The 17,359-nt window shown below is 39.6% G+C and overlaps 1 protein-coding gene across 1 annotated transcript in view; it reads left to right on the top strand.

The window, feature by feature from the left end:
• Positions 1–11,217, top strand: part of polrmt (polymerase (RNA) mitochondrial (DNA directed)) — a 50,179-nt gene extending 38,962 nt beyond the window's left edge. The window contains exons 17-21 of the mRNA XM_042417173.1: positions 3,538–3,636; positions 3,988–4,060; positions 5,671–5,762; positions 7,176–7,249; positions 10,286–11,217. Of these exons, the coding sequence (XP_042273107.1) occupies positions 3,538–3,636; positions 3,988–4,060; positions 5,671–5,762; positions 7,176–7,249; positions 10,286–10,335 (388 nt within the window). The 3' untranslated portion in view covers positions 10,336–11,217. The remainder of the gene's footprint in view (positions 1–3,537; positions 3,637–3,987; positions 4,061–5,670; positions 5,763–7,175; positions 7,250–10,285) is intronic.
• Positions 11,218–17,359: the final 6,142 nt, after the last annotated feature.

Below are 17,359 nucleotides of genomic sequence, written 5' to 3'. Positions count from 1 at the left end.
CAGTGGATATTTTCACTAATTGCCCACTCAAACTCGGATGTAACTGTCATAAAATATCCAGTAGTGTGAAGTGAAACTTCTTTGAAAGACTAGCAATCCCACTTTCAATTGTAAGAAGTTGAACTGGGACTTTGCGAACAGAAATTAGTTTTTTAAAAAAAGTAGTTTAAACTGCTTTGTGAAGAAGTGTCATTTATAGATCTGCATTATAATGAAAAGTCATTTTACTGCCAAAATACCTCATTAACTAAAAAAAAAGGGAGGGGATTATGTATTTATTTTGTAATGGGAAGAAAGTGTTAATAAAAATAGTGATAGTTCAACAACAATCTAATTAATAGAGAAAACGCTTCCCAAAATTATTAAAGATGCATGTTAAGTACAGTAGGGTTTCATCCCCTGGGTGGCTTAAAGAGATAAGTTTGTATTTATTTTACTGCAGTGCACAGATGCATGACAAATGACAGAAACGTTATACTATTTAATGCAGATAGATGAGGTTGAGATTGCTGTTTTGTCTGTGCCTTAATGGGCCATGACTTACTGAGTGGTAGTCCACTTCAGTAGATGATATCTGACCTTTTGGGAGAAAGAAAACCATGATCTGTAGTCTTCTCCGAAAAAGCTGGGATGTGTTGGGGATGTGTGAATGACTGCCATGGTGGTGAGGCGAGAGAGAAAAACGTGTAGATGGAGTTTTTACAGAGACGACAGAGGAAGGATGATAGAGGTGAGCAAAGGACAGAAAGAGACAGAATGAGAGACAGTGATGAAGACTAGGTGTGGAAAGATGGAATGAAAGCACTGGAGACAGAGATGACGAAGACTGACAGCCGTCTACCTCAGTCTGACATCTACAGTGCACCACAGATCCAGCTGCGTGAATACTGAAACAGCAGCCAAAGCAGGGAGGGAGGAAGTTAGAGGAGAGAGGGGCCAGGATGCTGCTTAGAAAGGCCGTCTCGCCCCAAAACCTGAGATTTGCTGTCAGAGAATGCATCAGTGTTTCACAGGCTGACATTAAGAGCCAGATTTGACACATTTGGCATGGCTGATTTTCTTCAGCCTCTCCCTACAACATGCATGCATATCCACAGACACACACAATTGCACTTAATGCAATTAAACATTCTGAAAAAAAAGCTTGTCCAGAATTAAATGTGTAAATAAAAGTGCAAACGGAGTAGTGACAACCTTCAAACCCTGTTTTTTCCCGCTTTTTCTTCTTTCCCCCTCATCTTGAGAGGAGTGCCTCTAAACTGCAGTGGAAAAAATATGAAATGCAAAGTCCTATGCCAACATTCAATATCTCTTGTGACATGGAGTGAACCCTCTGCCTAGTCATGTGCTCCATAGGGAGAGTGGTTACACTTCAGAGAGCTATGCTAACCCTTAGAGTACTGACTTTGCACCTTCCCAGTCAGCCAGGCCTATGGGACTTAAAGGTGACGTTTGTTTTGTGTGCGTGTGTGTGTGACAGAGACATGGCAGAGAAAGGAAAAAGAGAAAGACAATTTTTATGCTGCAAATAATTTGCAGGAATCTAGTTTCTGTGTAGCTCAAGCCCAAACAGCAGGGCTAAAAGGACTCTTATAAAAACATTTCTAAGCCAAAAATAAAATGGACAGAAGGGAAAACGAGACTGACAGACAGGCATAGTGTGTGCCTGGTGTGAATGTGTGTGTGTTTTAGCTTTGGGTTTGGCCCAGACTCTCTCCGCTCTGTCTCCATTCCCATTAGAGGAGCGTTCTGGTCTGTGACAGCCCAGAGGATTTGAATGGCACAGGCTCAGGGTAATGGGAATATGGGTATACAGATTGGGAGAATGCTTTTTTTCACAACCAGTTGTACAGTCAGCAGCAGTAACATTGCATTACTATTACCTTGTACTATTTCTTTATATCACTTCTGTGTTTGTATGCTCTTATGATATTGTTTAAAAAAGCGTGGAGCCACGGAGTCCCCCAGGGGTCACATACAGTAGTAGAGAATAAATATTTATGTTGAAATCCATGTACACAGACAGGCCTTCACAGCAGTCATTTTGACATGTCATAACAGGGGAAGTGTGTCTAATAATATAAATGATGCAGCCATTAATATTGTTATTAATTACTTTCCTTGCTAATGTAATTATATTCTATTTGTGGTTAGATTATTACTACTAATAAGACTTTCCCGTATCAGCATCTGACCATCAGAAAATACGAGAAAATTAAAGACACAGTGAAATAAAAAAAAAATACATGTCCCTGTGTTAAAGGCAGATGTTTTCATTGACTCTGACTGATTATATCTCCACTTAAGTCATAGCTAGGCGGAGCCATGCTGGGAATTACATGAGGTCACTAGACTCTGTATACCAATAAGAACAGAAGAGTGAGGGAAATGTGCAGTCGGTACACACCCACGCACAGTCCTGAGAAGAGCTCTATTCAGCGGAAATAAGTTAAATCACCTGTGCGCTTGTCAGTGAGTTAGATGAGAACATTGATACCACTCTCATGTCTGTACAGTAAATATAAGGCTTCAGCCAGCAGCTGATTAGCTTAGCTAAGCACAAAGACTGGAAACAGCTAGCCTGGTAACAAAGTCCAGCTACTAGCACCTCTAAAGCTCACTAATTAACGCGACATATCTCGTTTGTTTAATCCATGATAAAACTCAAGAGTCAAAAAGTCTTTTTTGAGTCCTTTTTTTAATCAAAATCAGTTATCCTCTTGTAAAATGTATAATATATGCAATAATAATATTTTTTTAATGACTCGTCTTGAACTTGTACGTGTATATACATTTATCCAATCGAAAGTGCTTCGAGGCGACTAGCTAACCACACCCATCGTATAAAGTTACACTTGACCATTAGCTGCTGGGTGATGCTATAGTAGCCAGCAGAGGGATATCATGGGTCAGAGGTGCATTTGGATCTCAAATAACAAAAGTTTGTTTACATTTCTAAAGAATCAGGCTGTGCTTTACGTTGTTCTCCCTCGTACTCCACCTCCTGATCTCAGGGTGAGGGAGGTGTGGGTGGAAGCCAACAGTCCTCTACATCTCCATATCACACTGTATCACTAGGTAACTGACACTTTTGATGGATCCAATCACATGTAAAGGGTTTCATTTAAACCCCACTCATAATAATTCCCCATACATATCCTGTTTCACTCAGAAATGTGTCAATATTGTTCGATAAAGACGCTCTACAATGTATTTTACATCACATTTACTCTAACTTAGACTTAAAAGCACCCTCGAGGGAAGACTGGTTTTTATTTGATGGTTAAAAACACATGCGCTGTCTAAAATACTTTCTTCCAAGAAGTGCACAAATGTAAAAAGAAATTAAAAATGTAGAATTTCTAACCATCTGCCAGTACAGTTCATAATGAGGCCACTTCAGACTTGGCTTGGCTGAAACATCCCATGATATTAGAAAGCATCAAAGTACAGGAACCATTACAGAAAGTACAGAACTGTTTTTTATATATATATATATATATTTATATATCTTCTTGGCTTTCTGTCTCTTCTCAGGAGGCCAGACACAGTTAAACAGAAGAATGCCTTCCCACCAAACTTCATCCACTCTCTGGACTCCACACACATGATGCTGACCTCGCTCCACTGCTACAGGTATCAGTGATATAGGATGTCTTTGCAGAATAATAATATGTAATACTGTATGCTCCTGACATTGACTCTCCATGTATGCATGACCTCAGCTAACTTTGAGAATGGAATTATCACCTCAGATGGGTGTTGTATGATATGCCTTGTAATATAAGATCATTTCACAGAACTGGCCTCTTGACAGGTGTTGATGGAACTCACACTCGCTTTGAATGAATGTCCGCTATGGTTTTAGCAATTATTACACCTTTTTTTTTTTAATCAAAATCTACTTATTTTTAATGTCATTGTCTACTCTCCTTTCTTCTGCTTTCAATCTCTGCACATGAACTCTCTCCTCTTGTGTCCTCCTAGTGCTGGTTTGACATTCGTCTCGGTCCACGACTGTTTCTGGACACACGCCCTCACTGTGGACACCATGAACAAGGTATTCAATTACGGTACAACCCTTTTTTTCCCTCCCACTTGTCTAGATTCTTTCACCATTCCTCGTCCAAATCATCCTTTCACAGCTGTTTCCATCCTGTCTGATCATATATCACCGCGGTTTAATATTCTCCTCTTTTTGCTGATGAACTGAGGCTAAAAGTGGCACATGTGAGTCGATTGTTCTGTCTCTCTCTCTCGCCTTTACATTCAGGCTCCTTTTCAATTCATTTTTGTGAAATGGAACAGAAAAATCACTGAGAACTGAACTTGTTTTAGCACTTTTCCAGTGGATGCTAGTGATAAAAAATAATGTTTAGCTTCTATGACTAGTGTTTCCATTAAGGTAGAAGCATCTGCTCAGCGATGCCAGTAAAACAAACTACATATCATGGCTGCTTCATATATTTATCAGCTGCTAGCTGCAGGTAGCACCATCAGACAAAGCCTCTTGTGCTGAATAAATGACTGTCTGCCCCTGCCTGGTGAGACTAGCTTGTCAACAGACCCAGACTGAGACACGGTGTAGAATAAAATGGATCAAATTACCATAAAGCCCCAATTTTCTGTAGATGTAGCTTTAGAGCACAGCCACAGTTTTATGTCTTCACCCAATCTCAGAGGAGTTGCAACCAATGAAGCAGTTCCCTCTCAGTACATTTATTCTCATATTCTCTGTCTCTTGATGCGTGAGTCTACATCTTCCTCATCACACAGGTAATTGAACACAGCGGGGGAGGAAGGGTATTACATAGATATATTAGTCAACACCTAAGCACATGAAGGAGGACTTTATTTGAATGGCAACTGATCCTTCCTCCGTTTATCCATTTTCTGACCTGCCTACCCTGCTCTGGGTCACAAGGGGCGGGAGACTTTCCCAGTATGCCTTGAGTTAGACATCTACTCCTTCTCCCTCATTAAAAATTGCAGAATCTATGAATATGCAAAGAAATGTTTCGTTTTAAAAGTGTAACTGCTGGACACAAGATGTCTCCTACTTCACTGTAAAGCTTCAGGTTTCCACATCACACTTGTATAAGTTGAATATTGGACCAGGATTGGCTTCCAAACTAGTTGTGATGTCACAAATCCTGCTCATAAGCTCACCCCTTTTAAAAATGGGATTTACAATGAGCACAGAGAAACTTTCCATTTTCAGCAAATTAATATGAAAACAGCCTTCTAGTGTCAAACTCTGTATATACTGATACTGTACAGCTGTTTTTTCCTCAGTTCATGTGTTATGTGCACATCCTCAGATGTTTGCAAATGGGAAACCCATCAATATCATTCCTGATAACATGCAACAAGTACAGAAAATAAGAGCACTTTCCTTTCCACAGGTGTTATACTGTCACTCCATGCCCTCCATTCTACATTCATAGTAAAATTCAAGCAGGAATGGAGAAGACATACAGCCAAGGGACTGATGTTTAAGATCTGAGAGATTAGCCATTTGCCTGATATGGTGAAAGTCCCGATGCTCGTCATTTGTCTTCTCTTACTCTCCTTTTCATCCCTTTCCCCTACACCTCCATCCATCGGTCAAGTATTTGGACCCAAGTAAGTCAAAGTACACTTCTCTCCGCCTCTTCCTCCTCCTGTCAGGTCTGTCGGGAACAGTTTGTCGCACTGCACAGCCAGCCGATCCTTCAAGAGCTGTCCAACTTCCTGCTACACAAATACTGCACCGGACTCCCGTGAGTGTTCACACACCTGCAAGCAGGAACACGTTTGAATTTGCACCCTCACACACACACACACACACACACCCAACATGTCAGGAACAATGATGTGGTTGTTCATCTTATGATAATAGAAATAAAAAACTATTAATTTAATCTTTTAATCAGATGCAAATTATTATTCTCGTGTCTAGATTTTAGCAAAATATTATGTAAGTCACAAGTTTTCCATATTTTCCAATTAGTCCGTCCATCTGCAACCTCTCCTTCTTTTTCTGTCCATCATTGCCGTTAATCTCTGCCTGTTTGCTTTTTACTACACAAATTGATCTTTATGGACTTTTATGGGGTAGACAAAAGCCACAATACAATGAACATGCGACACCGACATATACACACATCATAACACAGTAAAAGGTTATAAGACTGTAAAAGTTATATTAGCGTGCCAGAGTTTTTCCTTCAACTTGTCTGTGACGTTAGATATCAAATGATTTTCTCACCCTGCGTGTGTCTTTCTGGCCCCAGGCTGGGTTATGCCCATCATCTGACAGTGTTTTTCTATTTGGGATAATTGGACACTTTCTCTACAGGCTTTACTCCACAGCAGCACTCGCCTTCTTTGTCTTTCTCTCTCCCTCTCTCTCTCCCTCTCTCTCACACACACACACACAGACTCATTACTTTACCCTAAGATTTGCAAACACATTATTTATTCCAGTAGGCACCAGAGAGTTGGACATGTTGGGCATTTTGGGTTCTTTCACTTGTCACAATATGTAACTGGGTCAATAAATATAATCATTATTTAACCTTCAAATCCCTCTTGGTCTACCTAAATTAATACAAATAGATTATTTTGTATTGTTGGAGCCTTGCAATGACTTTGGACTTACATTTTTCACAAATTAATTACATTGTTGGACAGCTAGACTGCTTTGAAGGTTTGTGTACTCAACCTGGATTATTTCTACAACAGAGGGATCCTTTTGAAAATTACCACAAAGACAAGTGTCTAATCCATCAATACATATACTAATAATGTTCACATTTATTCAACTTTTCACAGTATTAGCAGTCCGTCATTTTTGGGTGTACCGCTCACGTCCTCATACAAACAAGTGTGTTGCACCACCTTAAAAACATCACATTTAGAAGTACTAATTATTTATTTAGGAGTGCTAATTCAAAGGCAACTGACTTGCAAGACAGCTCACATGTAATAACTCTACTGTGACATTGTGGTGTGAAAAAAAAACTTGCAGAGGTTTAACTGATGGGACTGTCAGTCGAATGAACAGACGAAGCCATTTTGCTGAATTTTGGCACGTCTCCAAACAGAAAGTCCAGTTCCCTTATAACTTCTAGACACATAAAAATGTTCTACTTGGAGTTACTGAAGTGTTAACTTTTTATGCTTCTTTGCAGGGCTGAAGCCAAGAACAAGAAGTACCAGGAGTACAGGAGGCTGATGCTGCTGCTGGCTAAAGTGCCCCAGACAGGTTAGTTTGTACAGTATGCAGCTGTCTGGCCTCACTAAAGGTGGGATATTGTTTGGGGGGAGGAGGGAGCAAACAGTGTTATTTTCTTCTTAATTGGTTAGAAGAGGATCCATATGTCCTGAAGTTCTGTTTGGGGTTAGCAAAAGTCCTCAGTGGTATTTAATTGGGTTCATGCACATTCTTGCAGTTTCTTGCAATTACTGTTTTATATTTGTTCAGAGTTTTGTGATTTCGGCACATGTACCAGTACAACAACAGCTAATTGTTGGTGCTTATTGTCTGTACACTTATCCCATTGTCTCTAGTTCCTGATTCAAACAGGAAAAGCTAATGAGTTTGGCTAAAAGTTAATTTTGAGTTTAAGTCATGACTGGTGTATTTATGTCTGCCTGTGTGGCCACCAGCAGATCCAGATTTCCCTGTTTTCCTTTGACGCCACCGGTAGTGTCTGTCTTTTGTTGTCCAGAGTGAAGGTACAGAGGCAGCGTCTCTGTCAGTCAGGTGGATGAAGGCTTTGCCGTTATGAAACCGCCTCACACAATCTCCATCTGTACACTTACTGTCTGCTTGGCACTGACAGCTGGGTTGTATAAATTGATTACTGTTAATTGTGTCCCTCTTCTGCATAATCAGCTTATGTGGCTGAGACCAGTCAGGTGTGCTCCTGAGGGTGTGTGTCTCAGTGTGTGTGTTTGTGTGTGTGTCTGTCTCAGTGTGAGTGTATGTGTGTGTGTGTGTGTGTGTGTGTGTGTGTGTGTGTGTGTGTGTGTGTGTGTGTGTATGTGTGTGTCCCCGAATGCCCGCTGTATTCAATGTTCAATACTAGTCTCATTGAATCTGGACTGAAATCCATTATAATCTTCACCATGAAGGATCCTGAACTTATTATTAAATGGTGAATCAGGTTTCACTATGTGTAATCCAGCAGGGGATCAGCTGAATCAGGTGCATCTATGATCACAGAGTTGTGGGGGGAGGCTGGAGAGCACACAGAATAACTTCTATTATTGTGCAGAGACTTAATATTTCAACAGTTAGAGTCTGACTTTGATGGCAACACAGCAGCTGTCAGTGAGGACAGTAAATGCTGTAAGTTATTCAGTGTGCTCCTGTCTTTCCTCTGTTTCTGTGTGTAAACTTGTTTAACCTGACCATGAATTAATTAAGTTTTATTTTCATGTCTGGTCATTTAAATGACCCATCTCATCTCATACAAATATTTATAATGTTCCATGAGATATCTTATAATAGAAATTAAATAAATATATACACACAGCCTGACATAGATGTATAAACATAAACATAACCAAAACAAAACAAAATCTATATTTATGCACTAGTTTGTGTCAGTTTAGAGTTGGCTTGATTAGTTGATAAATCAATTAGTAGATCAAATGAGAATTAAATAGCAACTATTTTGATAATTGATTAATCATTTCAATGTTTCTTTTCAAATAAAAATGCTAAATATTTACTGGTTCTAGCTTCTCAAATGTGAAGATTTGCTAGTAAATGAAGGGTTCTGGGAAGTTGTGAAGTCTGTCCACTTGTTTTTGATGTTTCCTTGACTAAACAATTAAATTATTAATCGAGAAAATTATTGGCAGATTAATCAATAATGAAAATAGTTTCAGCCCTTATAGCCTGTTATAGTTATGTCTGATTTAGTTAATGGATAAATGGTCATTAATCCATAAGTTAAGAATGAGGATTTAATCTACACAAGTTATTTTTTCCCTCCATTCCACACTTCAGAAATATATTCAGAAAATGCAAAGATGTTGTCTAAATTTTTTTTTATAAATCATGATATAAAAGAAAGTAAAGTTTACACAAAACACAGTAACTTAACTGTGAAAAGTACAAGATAGTCAACTACAAAAAATTTACCATATACTATATTCACACTTGCTGCATGAATGAGCACATTCATGAAAAACTGATTTTCTGGTAACTAAGTGATTTTAAAGAGAATTAATATCAATACCACCCATGTGTTATGTTGTGACAAGAGCTGTATTGATTAATTATTAGTTTGATGATTGAGGTCAACATTATATTCTTGCTCCAGTAAGCTTTTCATTCTTAACTTTTTATGGGCTTTCCTCAATAATTCAGCTGCAGCTCCTGCTGGTGTGCACAGCTGTCAAAGAGGCAAAGCACAGAGACAAGACAGGCCCTCATCCAGAGCTAAAATTAGTATTTAAGTGGTGTATTAAAGTTCATAGAAAATGTACAGGTGCCCAGTAAAACTAAAAAGTTGTATCTCATTTAAAATGAAAGGTATTGAGTTTGACCTACTTAGAAAAGAAAAACTTCTCCTCTTCCTCCTCCTTATGATTGTAATTCAGACCTTAGACTGGGCCGAAGATACAACAGATCAAACTTCACCCTAGTTTGACATCACTCTACCTGACTATTAACTACATTTATGATTATTAATAGATTAATCATTGTTAAAATATATTTAAATGTATCATCTTCTTCCTTAATGATAGCTGTATTTAAATAATTAGCAATGGGCTACTCTCACAGCAGATCCCAAATAAAGTATGTATTTGAAACATAAATGAAATAAAAAACAATATTTCATTATAATGATAAATTTAGATGCAACAATATAATGCAGTGGAAAACCACTTGTGCCATGAGATGAAGCTACTGCGTCATACCACACAAGTATTACAAGATGTTTGATAACTGCAGCTGCTGAAAACACCTGTACAGTTGTGTCCCAGGAATGCACAAATGCTGTTGCAACAACTTTTCACGTAGTTCGTCATTCTGGATCAGCCAAAGTTTTAACAGTGACTCCATTTAATCATTCAGTTGGTTAATTATTGAACATGTGACATCACACCATACCTTTTAAAAATACTCCCAAGTGGAGAACTTGGGGAAATGAAAGCTACAGTAGATTCACAAAAATGATAAGGCCATGTTTATGTTAAAGGTTGCTGCACATGTAATTCACTTTGTGTGACTACTCTCCACATACCTAAACCTGCTCTGACACTTTGCCTCTTGCCTCTCTAGGTGATTTTGATCTCCAGCAGGTGAAAGAATCCACTTATTTCTTCAGCTGAGAGCCTTGTGAGGACGAGCCAGCGGAGGGAGATGAGTAGAATTGACTGAGTGCAGCAGGGAGGCTGCAGGCTCCGGGGTCTGGGCTGACTTCGTCTCCCTCAGACATTAGCGCATTGATCCAGCCGCGCCCTGCCTTCCTCCTGGTCCACAGGCTGGCTGGAGCTGCTGGAACTACTGGAGTCGTTCACACACACAGTGAACCCGCCTGATTAACTGACTGATTGGGCTGATGTGAGGGAGGGTGGGACACTCATCCAAGCGAAAGATGAGGGAATCAGCAACGGATGGGAATGTTAAAGACTTCAATCAGTGAAAAGTACCTCTTATAATGGACACTTAGACCATATTCATGTGTATGTGTGTGTGTATGTTCTTAAGCTATACTGTAGACTGAATCACGTGTCAATCTTGTCATCATTCAGTAACACTTCTGCTGCTCGATAAGGCTGAGCCAAGGCGCTCTACCTGTATAGTGTAATTGCCAGTGATTGGATGTGTGTGTGTGTGTGCGTGCGTGCGTGCGTGCGTGCGTATGTGGTCGTGCATGGGTGGGTGTTCATTTTCATGCTGTGAAGACCTCTACAGAGCGCAGAGCCGCCTCTGCTACTATCCCACCTAATCATCGATCCTATCACTCACTGGATGGCAGGATGCTCTCTGACACAATCTTCAAACATTTCAACTCTGACAAGATTCACTGAAGAAGTTTAAAGAAGAGACATTTTAGAGGGAATGAAAGATGAACTTTAGTGTGATGGGGGATACAGGACTATTAGAGAAAGAGAAATGTGGAGGGATGAGTCAAGAGGCTTGATTCTCACCTTCCACGAGTGACTAAGCACTTGACAACTGCCCTAAAATAAATGTGTCTCCTAAATTGAGGAGTGTTATTCATTTGATGGTTCAAAGAAATCGCTGGTATTCTTGGTGTGCTTAAATAGGATGAATGAGACAGCCAGTTATTTAGTTATATCTGCATATTTCAATCCTATTGTGTATCATGAGATGAAGGCCTTTTAGATGCACCACAAAGGGTTTGCAGGCTTCACTAATCAACTCGGATCTTATTTTTCTGGGCCAGTGCCGTATCTAGAAGTAAAAATAGCAGAAGCGCTATCTGATCATCGCTGGAAACGTTACAGCAGTTTCAGACAAAAGGTGCTGTCGATGTTCAAAGGCAAATGTAGGCTCAGCCAAACAAAGCTGGCTGAATGACAATGTAATGAAATGGAAATAATCTTCGAGGGGCATAAATAGTGCACTGATTAGACTGTAGGTTTTCAGATGATTTGCATGGCAACGTGCACGTGGAGATGCTCTTAGTATTTTATGACATGCAGGTGACGTGACTTTGATCAGACATTTCATTATTACATCTATTACCCATTAACTTTAAAGTGAAATCCTCTTTAAACTGTGTTTTTCATGCTCAGTGTGCTTATTGTGAGAACCGCCCATTAATATTGCCAAATTACTTACTCTGAAAAGTTACCTGGTTATTGATAATGATCAGATTTCCTCTCAGACATTCCAAATGAATGCAGACCTTTAATGGCATGTTAATAACTGAGGTTTAGTTGGTGTCAGCGAATGTACTAAAGGAATAGTTTCACATTTTAGGAAATATGCTTATTTACTTTCTTGCTTGAGTTAGATGAGAGGATTGATACCACTCTCTCTCACGCTAAATATGAAGCCACTGCCAGCAATTGGTTAGCTTATCAACACGATATATCTTGCTTGTTCAAAAACCAAAGTCTAAAAACAATATGGTTTTATGAGGGGTTGGTGGATTTTGCTAGCTGTTTCCCCCTTGTTTCCAGTCTTTCTAAGCTGTCAGGCTGCTGACTGTAGCTTCATCATTAAGAGACAGACATGAGAGTGGTATTGATCTTCTCATCTAACAAGAAAGTGTATTTCCAAAATTTTGAAATATTCCTTTAAGACTTTCAATCAGTTTCAAATTGCAGTCACAGGCATCATGGCCCCTAAAATATTAGTAAATAGTATCAGTAAGAACAGTAGCTACATGTTTGTGAGCTTTCTTTACTTAAGCAGTGCTGGCAAACTAACCAGCATAATAGGTGTCATTCAATTATACTTCCTGATAGTTACTGCTAGAGGGGCAGTTTGATCACAAACACAGAAGCCAAAGCAGATAATTACAGGTAACAACTTGGTTTGGTGTGAACATTGACAGTCACCCTTTTGGATTTTGTGGAAGTGTGCCTTTAAAGGTGCAGTGTGTAGAATTTAGTGGCATCTAGTGGAACAGACTTTGCAGAAATGGAAAATAATATTCAAAAGTATGTTTTAATTAGTGTATAATCCTGTTACCTTAGAACTTTATATCTACATAGGGACTGGGTCCAAACCTCCAGGAACAGCGCCAGGCTTTGAAGCCAATTCGACATAGTGGTCAAACCGTGTAATTACAACATCATGTGATGCTATTGGGCCCAAAAAGACAGTTTCCCATAGGCTCACATTGTGAAAGAGACATCTGTAAATCAGCAGATATTTTTTCTTGACCGTCACACTGGCTCTAGAGAGGGCCTTTTGCATTTTTCACAAATTTCACAGCCATCGTAGGCTCTCCTGCACGGGAGGGGTATTCAGTTAGTTGCGATCTGCAACCTCACCGCTAGATGCCATTAAATCCTACACACTGATAATATAATATTTATTATATTTAATGCAGCTCTACAATATGTTCACATCACACTTTTAAAACACTAAATTTCCATTTTCTTTTTGCCTTACTTGTTTTAAACTCAACTAAAAAAAATGAACTCACTCTGTATAAAGTGTCCTTTACACTGTGCGTGCTACCGTCTAAATGGGAAAGCAAACAAAGCCAAGGTGTCCTTACAGCAGGCATCGCCCCAGCATGTCTCTCCTCACCCCTTGTCTCCTCAAGTTGTCAGTTGTCAGTTGTCAAGGACAGAGCTCTCTCCTGTGAAGTGCTCTCAGGATCTCACATACTTCTCACATATCACATTTCACAACTTACAGCTTCTAACAGACACAGCTGCCTGGAAAAACAATGTACAGCACTACATGACCTGAGCTCAACACCAATGAGCGTTAATGGGTGGATGGATGCTGAGGGTATAAGTGGCTCAATCAATAGCTGTGACTCACGCCAGAGGGAGGGTGGGATGGTTAGAAGTTAGGGTTAAAATGCTGCCATTACAACATTTAAAATGGCAGAACATGTAGCACTGTGTGTGTGCAGAGCAGCAGGTCAGGGAACATGCTCACTTAATGTCTATTTTTGTTGGGATGGTGTGTGTGTGGTTGGGGCTAAACTACAGTTGACTTTGACTGAGGCAGTAAACAGGATATTGAAGATGTCCTTACAGCAAATTGCAGTTGCCGTGTAGCTTGATGGGCCTGTCTCAGTTTCTCTGGGGTGATTCCAAGGATGTCTGCTGTTAGATCAGAGAGCTGCACCGGACCAACCTGCAGTAACAGCAGGAAATAGTCAGATAGCTTCCATTAAGGGACCTCTCCGGAGATTTACACGTCTTTTTCATGATGATTTTATATTAGGAAAATGTAGTGAAATTGTGATGGAGCTGGGTGATGGCAGTAAAACAGACAACTTTTACGACTGACAAAGCCATCGCTCCAGTGCATCGCCTGAGAGAAGAAAATGTGGTTATTTACCATCTTTTGAAGGGCTTTTCCTCCTTAAAGCCCATTTTCTTTTTTCACCTGACAGATGGATCAGATTGTGCTGATGTCACTAAAGCACAGTCTTTTTTAAGTGAGCATGTTTGAATAACCCATTATCATAAATGTGCTTATTGATTTACTGATGGCCTGAGGTCCTCAGCAGTGTTGCTAAAGCTCTCTGGATGTGCATCTAATGTAAGTTCAGTCTATCATAATGTTTACAGCAGCTAGATTTAGGCAGGGTGTTTATTTTTGGAAGTGGCTGCTGATGAGTATCTGTTTCTTTATTGTCTCTGTCAGACCTTTAAACAGTTGTTCAGATGCCCACTGTTGGCAAGCATGTGACACAATGTGCACTTTTATCACATAGTAGTTTATTCTGCTCTTCTAATAGACAACTGACCATTCATGAACATTGACTTATGAAATAAATTATTCTTTTCCATAATTTTGGAGTCCATTTTTAACTTTTTCCATGATCCAAATATATTTGGAAAAAAATTACAACAAATCATTGGACTTAAGCTCAAAACAGCCATGGCAGATCTGCTCAGATCACTAAACTTCAGTAAACATCTGACAAGGTTGTCAATGCCTTAATAAACCCTCCTGTTGTCTTCTCGTCGACCCATGCAACTTTTGTCCTCCGGGGTCAACTTTGACTCAGGAGGACAAAAATCCACAGATGCTATAAATTTTAATAAAACACCCAAAATTCAGTGAAAGTAGTGATCATTACTTTTACTTGCAAAGTGTGTGGCATGGAACCATCCATGTGATTTTCAGGCAATTAGATGAAAGAAATCCATATTTCTGATATAAAAACATTTCAAAACAGGCCAAATTTGACTTGAGGACAACAGGAGGGTTAAGGCATCTGCAAGACTTACAGTAACTTGGTCTTGTACATAGAGTATTTTCCTTTAGTCCTCGTCTGGTCTAGAAGAGTTGGAAGCATCACTTCCAAGCCAAATATTAGTAGTTTGCTGCAGTTTCTGCTGCACAATCAAGAATTTCTTTGATTTGAAAAGTGAATTTCACCATCTTTAAAGTTGAAATGAAGCAGAATTGCTGCCAGGCTGCTGTGTTTCTGTGCGGAGTTTCTGTTTGTTCATCCAGCTGGTCGGCTTTCCTCCACTTGACTCTCATCTACAGTGTGAGTCAAGTGGAGGCTCAAAATTGCTTTTATTGCTTTTAAGTGTGTTAGCCTTGTGATATAGTGGGGACCTGTTTCCCTGTCTCACACCCAAAGCATGCTGAGATAGGTTCCAGCCCACCATGACCAAAAATAGAAATAATCTGCTGAAAAAAATAAAATAATGAATGAATTAGTCAATGAAAATAGTTCCTTATAAAGTAGTGGAAATAAAAATAGATATTTAGCACCGTCTGTTTTGAATTTAAACACTTCAGTATGTAAGACCTTGAATTACATGTTTGCTGAAATGATGATATGTGAATATACTGTATGTCACTGAATGACACAACACTTGCAGAAGTACGTGTATCACATTTAGTGCAGACAGTAACGTGGGGCTTTTAGCAAACTCTTTATTCCAGTCACAGGATCATCAGAGAGTGGACACTGCAGAAGTGTTGGTTGCTATCTGCCAGACATGCCAGAGCTGGAAGCCACTCTGCGATAGCTGGGCCACTCACTCTCACTGAGAGTACTTTGATTTCCTTGCCAGGCTCCTGGGCTCTCCCAGCCTATCTCCTGCCCCATGGCGTCATGAGTGCCCGGCACTCTGGAGCACTAGCAGGGGAGCTGAGTGTACAGACAGTCCTGGAGGGAGCAAATGGGGCCAGAGTTCTCTGTCAGCAGGGGAGAGGAAGCAGGAGTCAGCACAGTGGAGAGGGAGCACTGGCGTTTAAGGAGAAAGAGACAGGTGGTACAGTGTTGGCAGGTGTGTGTGTGTGTGTGTATATATGTCAGGTACTGTATGTCAGTGTGAGTTTCCTTGGCCTGACCTTTATTCTGACTGGCAGGCAGTGGTGGGTTGATTAACAACCATCAAACACACATACTCACACATCTGGTGCCTGATGCAGTGACGCTCCAGTGAAATGGCAAAGTGGATTTGCTGAAAGAAAGGTGTCAGTGACAAGAAGGTTTCCATCCTTTAGATCTTTAAATCTCATTTGAAAAACCAACATTTCTTTGGGAGATTTAAAACTTTGCAGGTATGAAACTCTTCTATGGCAAAATAGCCTGTAAATTACAGGCAGAATAAACCTACAGAGGCTTCTTGAGTCCTCTGCATTTACACATTTGGATGGCAAACACACACAGTTGTGTCTGAAGTCTTTTTTAATTTCCTCTTTGGAGACCATCTGTCCCAACTCTGCAGGGAAAACTGGCTGCCTGACCAGCAACACAAACACAGTGACAATCCCAAGATGCCCTAGAGTAATTAAAAGAAGAAACTCAGGAGAAAGTTTGGATAAAAGATGAATTCCCATTCATTTTTCAATGTAGCGGTGAAAAAAGAGTGAATGGAGGGATGGATAAACAATCAAATGACTGTATGAAACAGATTAGTATTTTATATCTGTTAGCTTAGCTTCCAAAGAAACATTACATATCACATAACCAGCTGCATTTCTAAAATATTGACAATTGCACATAAGTAGGCTTTAAAAATGTCATATTTTATAATGAAAGCATTCGCATGCTCAACAGATCAATCCACACAAGAAACACTGTAATTCTTTACTGTTTCTGAATGTGTTTTTTTCTCTTTTTGATAACCAGGCAGACAATAAATCTAAACCAGTAGGAATGTAAACATTAACAAAGATTCAGAGGCCATTGTAAGTGACACATGTAAAACATCATCATGACTAACAGAAGGCCAAGGAATTCACCATTACATGCCTTTATTGCATTAAGAAGTTCTGCTTCTATTAAAAATATGCAAAATGACTTGTTCATTGTGCTTCTCCAGCATGCTGACCCAAAATGAATTTCCTAAACATGAAGCAGTGGAATCACAATGTATTCAAATACAATTTATTTGTTTTCCTTTTTACATGTATTGCAGTGGGATATAACTGACAATGATGTTTCCACAGTGGGGAGCTTGCTTTTTTTTACAGCCACACACACACACACAAAGAATATAGTACATGTATGTGGAGACTACAGTATATGCTAGGCACTAGGTATGCACAGTACATGTTATGGGATGTGACAACTGTAGAGTGGCTCAATAAAAGAAAATCAGGTCCCTGACACAGCATCATTTGTACTACAACTTTAGCGTTTGGTTTCACAGACTGAGATCGCATGTTTGCCCCAAAGGAATTCATAGTTATTGGTGAAGATTTCAGTGTGCATTA

Source organism: Thunnus maccoyii, chromosome 7, assembly GCF_910596095.1.
Source record: "Thunnus maccoyii chromosome 7, fThuMac1.1, whole genome shotgun sequence".
Lineage (NCBI taxonomy): Eukaryota > Metazoa > Chordata > Actinopteri > Scombriformes > Scombridae > Thunnus > Thunnus maccoyii.
The sequence above is the reverse complement of the archived record's forward strand: the minus strand, read 5'-3'. Positions and strand labels throughout refer to the sequence as shown.